The following is a 9193-nucleotide window of genomic DNA, read 5'->3' as shown; positions in this document are numbered from 1 at the left end:
CAGTCATGGCTATTATTATGGTTCTAGGCATCCAACCTCTCCAAGTCAACCGCCACCTTCACTCCCACCAGGTATACCAAGTGGCCGTAGTAGAGGATCGGGTCCTCCGAGCGATCTGAAATAAAGAATGACTTGTCTGTATTTGAAGTACTGTTTGAAATAAAGACTTGTTGTTTGTATTTGAAGTACTGTTTGAAATAAAGACTTGTTGTTTGTATTTGAAGTACTGTCTGAAATAAAGAACAACTTGTCTGTATTTGAAGTACTGTCTGAAATAAAGAATGACTTGTCTGTATTTGAAGTACTGTCTGAAATAAAGAACGACTTGTCCATATTTGAAGTACTGTCTGAAATAAAGAACGACTTGTTGTCTGTATTTGAAGTACGGTCTCAACAGTTAAAGTCAACTGCAGAATCGATGTACTATTTCCAGAAATAAAGAAAACTTGGGTTTTGACGCACATTCAAGGTTCTTTTGGTAGCTTTTTCTTGAATTAAAAATATTACATTTATCTGTACTGTTAAAATTGTTCTATAGGAAAAGCTGTATGCTTCTTTTATTAATAACTTGTCAAGAATATCAGATATTCATGATATGAACAATATTTTGGAACTCAAAATAAAGTATTTAAGTAACTGCAGTGATTTTATGCAATGTCTGAGAGTTTAAAAAGTGGAAAGTGATGAGATATGTGTACATTGAATTGTTAGGTACATCATGGGTATCATTTTAGTTTTACAGTTAAACATTTCAAATGTGTTTATATTGTGTTACGAGTAATGATAGATATTTAAATCACTTAGCTCTGAATATTATTAATTTCTTAGAAACGTTCATGAATTATGTATTATTCAATTTATATTTTTTAATCTTATTTCGAAATATGCTGATACTGTTTATTAAGTACATTCATTCTTGATAATGTGCATAATATAGTATTATTATTTCCGACTTAGCAGATGATATGACCTCTACTTTTCGTGAATGTTGTTGCTTTTTGCCATCCTACTTTTAATGAATATTTGCTGTTCTATAAAAACGTGCTAAGAATATTTAGTAATACATAAGTTCCTCCTTTGCAAGATTTGTTTATTTATTTTTCTATGAACATTTTGATACTTGAGATTTTGCCTTGTTTATTATTTTTATTGTTGCATTAGTGTCATTGGTATCTTGCATTCGACCTACTGTGGTTCTGCCTTGGATGGTAGTGTTAATATTATGAGGTATTATTAATCCTTGAGATTCTACCGTATGTGTTAGTTTTATTGAATAACATTTTATATATATTGTGCTTTATTATTTTGTCTTATTTGATAATATCACTTATTTTATAAGTGTTTTTAATATTTCAGGACTTGTCTTGGATGGTATTTTATTGTGATATTACTATTAATCTTTAACTTATGTTTTTAATTGTTGCATCAATTTTACTAATTTGGCCCTGATTGTGTTTGAATAAGTATTACTAATCAACCGTGAGTGAAGTGGTGTAGTGTTAAGTAAAGAAGTGCCAGAACACGTTTAACTGTGTAAGGGGGAATTTATTTGTAATAGCAGTGGTACACTTTTCCGGCTAAACAAATTACAGATACATCATGCCCACATTTTCTCACCCCACTACACATCTTATTGGGTGTTAGTCTATTGTTATGCTTATGCTATTAATTCTTAAATTATTTTTATTGTTGCATTAGTTCTTCTTAATGTGGACTGTCATTGTGTTTGAATGAGTATTATTAATCTAACTTGAATGTTACTATGTTGTATTGTTGTATTAGTACTAGTACTATAGAAGTGATGTTTTTTATTGTTGCATAAGTTTTTATTAAGTGGAGTGTTTTTGAATAAGTTTTATTAACATATTTCAGGTATTAGTTTGTTGTCCTACTAGTATCATGAATCCTTAAATAATGTTCTTTATTATTGCATTAACTTGGATTTACTGATTATTATTGAAAGAGTATTGTTTATCTAACTTCAATGATACTTTGCTTTTCTGCACTTATAATTAATTCTTGAGAATCTATTTTTGATAGTACCTTTAATACCGATATGCTGAGGCTTTAATTTTTTCTAATCCTTCTTGGATTGTTAGTTTTTCCACATGCACATTGTTGTGATTGCCTTAGGAGTGGATTCTTTTTTATTTAATTTGGTTTCTGATGATGACATAAGCATAAAATTAAATTTTTGCTATAAATCTTGCTAATCCCTGTAGAAGGTCTGAACCAGGATGATGTTGACTCTTTGTATGGCTACGGTGTTCTTCCAAGAAGGCAAGGTCCTAGCCCCAGTCATGGCTATTATTATGGTTCTAGGCATCCAACCTCTCCAAGTCAACCGCCACCTTCACTCCCACCAGGTATACCAAGTGGCCGTAGTAGAGGATCGGGTCCTCCGAGCGATGGGGCATCTGATGCTGGCTCAACTTCTTCATCAGCATTTACATCAGAATTCTCAGGCCCAAAGCTCTTTGTAAAACCCACAGCTAAGTCAAATAGGGGAATTATCATAAATGCTATTAACACGGTACTAGCTGGTGCTGTCAATTCAGATACCAAGAAGAAGGTGTTAGAGGTAAATAAATTACAAAAATACAGATGTACATAAATAGGTTACAGATGTACAGAATATTAAGTTATAAAGATAAACAATGTTTTATTTATATTATACATGTTCAGGATATTATCAATCCTTGGCAGTATGTAGTTTTATATTAAGTTATAAAGATAAACAATGTTTTATTTATATTATACATGTTCAGGATATTATCAATCCTTGGCAGTATGTAGTTTTATATTCAAATATTGAATAGTTTTTATGGAATAACAGAGTTATTTTGGTACAGTGTTTCCTCTGAGAGTAAGACATGATCACCTACAACATTCAAAGTACAAATACATTCAGATTAGAAATGCATCATAACAGATAATTGTGTTTACGAGGACAATAGCTCCATTGGGTTTTTAACATATCTAACTTAATACAAATGTAAGGGTGCTTTTGATGTTTTATTCATGTTAGGTTTTAATGCTAATTTTTAGTGCTTCCAAATTTTTCTTTTTGCTTTTTTTTCACTGCATTTGATACTTTTACATTTTAGAACTTTATTTTTGTTTCGATCATATGTTCATTTAATTAATTTTTTTTTTCATTGTTTATGGTCCTTGTAGCGAATCATTAGTTTTGAACCTGCTTTTCCTATATAGGAACTTTTGCAGTATAAACATTGTATTTTATGTACTGTAGTATTGCAATATTTTTTGTTATTATATAACTTCAGTTGAAATTTTTGGAATATTAGTTCTTGGTTTAGTTATGATTTTAGTTTTTACATTGAATTTGTGTTTTATAAAAATACAATTACAAGATATGGAATTAGGAATTAATAACTGTTTAATGTTTGGAGAGAGAGGATTTGGATGCTCACTATCTCCAGTATTAGCATCATTGTTCTTCATAAGCATAGAGACAAAGTCCACACAACTTTGTTTCAACCATATTTCTGGTTGAGATGTGATGTGACTTTAAGGGAGAAGAAATGATTTGGTTTTTTGAACAAATTAACATAAAGTTTACAACAGAAAAGAAGAAAATGGTTGTATAAACATCCTAACATGAATGTAAGGGGGAAAAATATTTAGTTTGAAAATTCACTGTTAGAAGACATGATGAAACTCGTGTAATGAGACTATGTGCACCAAAGAAAATGGAAAACAAAAAATGAATACCATTCAAATCTAATTAATAATGCAACCAAGAAAACAGTGGACAAAACAAGAGAACAGCAAGAAAAAAATTTATTTATGGAAAGATATCACTTTTAAATGTTATTAGTGAAAAATTAATTAACTTGTGGAACATATGAAGCCAAAAATACAAATGAAACACAAAATATAAAATCATAACTAAACCAATACTAACAGTTTTCTGCCATAGTTGTGTAATAATGAAAAATATGACAATGGTACAGTGTATGTAAAATAGAATGTTTAGATTGTGAAATTTTCTATATAGGAGAAGCAGGTAGAAAGATGATGACCAAATTCAAGGAACATTAGAAATGAAAATGAGTAAAATATAAATAAACACATGATTAAAAACAACACAAAAAAAATTTAAAGTATTGAATGTAGAGAACTACCCAAACAAAAGAAAAACGTTTCAAAGCACTAAGAATCAGAGTTAGAAACCTAATATAAATAAAACATCAACAGGAGCATTTTTATATTTGTAATAAGCTATTAAATACCATAGATGGAGGTGGTATCATCATAAAGACATTTACTTGATTGAATGTATTTGTAATCTGAATGTTGTATGTGATCATGTCTCACTGTTAGAGATGAAACATAGTACCCAAATCAATCTGTTATCCCACAAGTAGCTGTTTCAATACATTATATATGTTCAATAATTAAATGGATACCTCATAAAAAGAAAGCTGTTTTATATTGTTATTATAGACTTTGATTTTAGTCAACTAACAATCCTGAGGAGTATGTAGTTATGTATAGAGATGGACAGTGTTTTATTGTTATTATACTATCTACATGTTGATTTCAGTCAACTAACAATCCTGAGGAGTATGTAGTTATGTATAGAGATAGACAGTGTTTTATTGTTATTATACTATCTACATGTTGATTTCACCCAACTAACAATCCTGAGGAGTTCGTAGTTATGTATAGAGATGGACAGTGTTTTATTGTTATTATACTATCTACATGTTGATTTCAGCCAACTAACAATCCTGAGGAGTATGTAGTTATGTATAGGATGGACAGTGTTTTATTGTTATTATACTATCTACATGTTGATTTCAGGCTATTAACAATTCTGAGAGCAAACACTTCTTAATATTGTTTCGAGACTCTGGTTGCCAGTTCCGATCCATCTACTCGTACAACCCAGATCGAGAAGAAGTTTTAAAACTCTATGGAACAGGACCTAAGATCCTCACTGATCCCATGATGAATGGGTTTTACAAGTGAGCTAGTTTTTCCCTCTTTATCAGTTATGAATTTTAAAAATGAATCAGAACACAGGAGTGTCATTTCATTGACCTTTTCTTGATATTTTAGTCTTTTTACCTCAGTGAATATAAGCATTTTAACATAATTTTTCAAAGTGATGTTATGCAGAAAATGTAAAGTACCACTTTCCACCAAAACTATAATCAGTCTTAGAATTGATGTGTTTGTTTCACTTAAGTCATAAGTAATGTAATATATCAATATTTTGGTTATTTTTTAATATTGAATGAAAAAATGCATGCAAATAGAACTAACAATTTAGTGTATGAAGGAGATAAAATATGAGATAAGATAAAACAAATATGTTGAGTAGTGTATTTCCAACTTTTACATTTTAAAGTATAATTGCTTCATCTTCACATAAACAATTTACATAAGCAGAGTGAGAGAGTTGGGATTTTGAGATAATTATGATTTTATCAAGTTCTGTAGGTAAATTCAACTGGCATAGTTACCTGTAGTGACAAGATCAACTGTATATAGATAGTTACGTACAGGACGAGGCAAAAGTTATTATACAGTTTGTACTGAGGAAAATATTATGAAGACAATCAAAACCAATTGAAATGTTTGTTTAAGAGTAAGACATTATAAATTAAACAGTGTTCTAAAATCTAAATAAAACAACTTTATTACCATTTTTGGCATACATTGTACATGTTGGGAAGTGTACAAATGGGTGTTCAAAATATATATATAAAGAGTTACTAAGATTCAACTCTTATTGAACACCACAGTATTGTTTGTGGTGTTTAGTTATAAGGTTGTATATGGATAGTTTTACCAAATTTCAACTCGTACTGATCACTGTGGTAGTGCTTGTGTTGTTTAATTATATGGTTTTACTTAGATAGAAGTTTACCAAGTTTCAACTCCAACTGAACACTGTGATAGTGCTTGTGTTGTTTAATTATATGGTCTTACATAGATAGATATTTACCAAGTTTCAACTCTTACTGAACATTGTGGTGTTTAATTATTTGGTTTTACATATAGATAAAGGTTAACCAAGTTTCAACTCCAACTGAACACTGTGGTAGTGCTTGTGGTGTTTAATTATATGATTTGACTTGGAAGTTTACCAAGTTTCAACTCCAACTGAACACTGTGATAGTGCTTGTGGTTTTTAGTTACATGTTTTGTTGAAATGAATATTTTTAAGAGTTCTACAATTTTACTTGTGATGAGTAAAGCATTTATGGCAGTTTTATTTTATCAAAGTGGTTGCTTCATGGTTTATTTGTTGAATTTAGTAAGCCATCATGAGGTAGACTGATAAATTAAGTACTAAATATACATTATATACATATTTTCAATGCCTGATTTGTCATTTTGATTTTTATTCAAAATATGTATTTTTTTTTCTTGATTTATTTAGCCAATCTAGAATTTATTATTTGTTCTCTTATTAGGGTATCAGTTTGAAATTTGTTAAGATAACCAAACATTGTTCAGCAAAACTGATATATTAAAACTTAACAAGTTCACGACATCATGTGCCACCGGTGGTACATTTTCATGTTTCTGTTAGACTTTGTGAGCCACCCGTGGTACACAGCACCATAAGATATAATTGCACCTCATATCTCCAAAGTTCTATATGAAAGTATTTGTTTTGTATGGATGGCTGTAATAAATCCACGCCTTCCATCATGTACCACTGGTGGAGCACTGATGCCATGTTGATAGGACAACTGAAATAAAACAAAGCTACATAATTAAATCACTTTTTATTTTACGTCTAGAGATTGGCATAAAATTGTTCATTGTGAGTAATTAAAGGAAAAGAACAAACTAATTGAGACTTATTTCTTGAACAGAAAAACTGTTATGAAAACTGTAATATAATAAGAATAGAAATGAAATGGAAATAAAATGTTCATAGTGACTAGGTGGAGCAAAAAACAAATTAGATGTTGTTTTTTTTAGAAAGCCTTTTATGAAAATTGGAAAAAAAAAGGATAGACAATGAATAATTTAATTCCTTTTAATTTTCATTTATGTTTGTTATTGAGACATTCTAAGCACATTGTAGGCCTCCAATCACAATCCTTGAACTAGTGTCATCCACAAATATTTTATCTGATGTCCCTTTTTACAAGATTGTGAAATATTCATAACTCTTCTAAAAAAAGGAAAAACTATTCTGAAAAAATATTAAATATTATGATCATGTGATTATTATTATTATTTAAATCATAATGTGCACCACCAGTGGCTTATGACGGCCAAAGTTTAAATAGGTAAAGACAGTACGTCATGTACCACTGGCGGTACACAAGAGAAAGCAGTTAATGTGGTCATTCTTCCATAAAACATAACATAAAGCCATAAAATGATCAGTATCTAAGACAGGGTTCACAGTGAGGCTTTACCTTCCTATTGCATAATTAGAGAAATCACTTTCCCCACAAATGTGTTAATTTTCAAAAGATTTAACTTAATTTGAAATAACTACCAACTTTAAATAATTAATTATCTGTGCCAGAATTTAAGATCCAAACACACAGGATAAACTGTTGTTTTCTAACTTGTTTGTATTGGTTCTTGTGCTATGTACACTTAATGATTATGAGATTACTGATTTACAATATTGGTAGTATTCTTACTGACCAGGAACAGATTAACTGCTGTTTCAGGTATAACATAAAAAAAGTGCATGGATAATTGGTTTTATTTGTCCAAAATAGACTATACACTTTCAGTATTTTTTTCAGGTTCAACTCTGGAAGGAAGTGCATAGATAACTGTACAGATTCATTATTTATTCATTTATTCATTATTTATTTCAGGTATAACTCAGGAGGAAAGTGTTTTTCTCAAGTGCACACCAAACACTTGACTGTAACTATTGATGCCGTGACAATACACAACAGCATCTGGCAGGGAAAGAAAGGCATTCCTCTGAAGAAAGACTTGCTCTAACTGGTGACCACCAAGTGCCAAGGTTCACTTATGTGAGATGTTACCAGTGTCTGATACCATAAGTAATTTACTTAGTGATATAGGCTTTGTAAATAATGAGTCAGAGCTGACATTCCGTGTACCAGGATCTTCTACTGACAATTTTGTGATTCAGTGCTATTGCTAACATTCAGCTTCTGATTCTTTACTGCTGCATTCCATTAGATATGGGATTCTTAATCTTTTACATTGTGTATGTGTCTGATTATAGCCAGACTGTGTACTTAAAAATTGACTTCCTTATACCAGCACTGATCACATGTTTAAAAGTGACCTTGATTTTTTGCACCTGAGTATAGACCAGGTACTTTGTGTCAGGTGAAGTTTGACTAATATCTAGCTAAGTGGTGCTGTTTTTTTTCAAGTGGGAAGGAATTTATTGATGTGTATGTGATAAGTTAATCTGAGCTAATCTTTAAATGGACCAACTTAAGAGACTGTATGTATGTGTGTATATATATAAATATAATCGTTTTCTGATAGCACCCAACCCTTTCACCTTACCATAGATTTATTTAAGGCTAACCTGGACTCTATTTTGTTGATGGAATAGTATTTGTTTTCTGTTAGTCCAAATACTGTTTAGTCACTAATTTAAACAAGACTTATCTTTTTTTTTTAGAATATTTGGTGTACTTTGCTCAGGAGCTTTTTTCATGGCTGAAAATAAATTGATTTTTTACTAAAAGACTGGTATTTGTTACATTTAATAGCACTATTAATTGTCAAATGCTTTTTTACAATATTTTTGTATACAACAGATAAATCAAATTTAACCTGGAATACAGGTAAAACTGTTAACTAACAATTACTTTAACCTTAATCTAGATTGCAGACAAAGCTTTCTTCCATAATTATGTCATGTTCAGTCTGGAGTACAAATACAACTGTTTCCGTCAATTATGTGGAGTTTAATTTACAGATATATATCTTTCTCACAAAACGTTTGGTTTCTAATTTGGATTACAAATACAATTGTTTCTGTCAATTATGTGGAGTTTAATTTACAGATATATCTTTCTCACAAAACGTTTGGTTTCTAATCTGGATTACAAATACAATTGTTTCCCAGAATTATGTTCTGTTTAACCTGGATTACAATGCAGCTGTTTCCCAGAATTATGATCTGTTTAACCTGGATTACAATGCAGCTGTTTCCCAGAATTATGTTCTGTTTAACCTGAATTAT

The 9193-nt window shown here is 30.4% G+C and overlaps 1 protein-coding gene across 1 annotated transcript in view; it reads left to right on the top strand.

The window, feature by feature from the left end:
* Nucleotides 1-8692, top strand: part of LOC106463628 (calmodulin-regulated spectrin-associated protein 1-B-like) — a 52008-nt gene extending 43316 nt beyond the window's left edge. The window contains exons 13-15 of the mRNA XM_022391166.1: nucleotides 2223-2581; nucleotides 4831-4994; nucleotides 7833-8692. Of these exons, the coding sequence (XP_022246874.1) occupies nucleotides 2223-2581; nucleotides 4831-4994; nucleotides 7833-7965 (656 nt within the window). The 3' untranslated portion in view covers nucleotides 7966-8692. The remainder of the gene's footprint in view (nucleotides 1-2222; nucleotides 2582-4830; nucleotides 4995-7832) is intronic.
* Nucleotides 8693-9193: the final 501 nt, after the last annotated feature.

The sequence above is a fragment of the Limulus polyphemus genome, unplaced genomic scaffold (assembly GCF_000517525.1).
Source record: "Limulus polyphemus unplaced genomic scaffold, Limulus_polyphemus-2.1.2 Scaffold1449, whole genome shotgun sequence".
NCBI lineage: Eukaryota > Metazoa > Arthropoda > Merostomata > Xiphosura > Limulidae > Limulus > Limulus polyphemus.
This window is presented reverse-complemented; position numbering and strand designations above follow the sequence as displayed.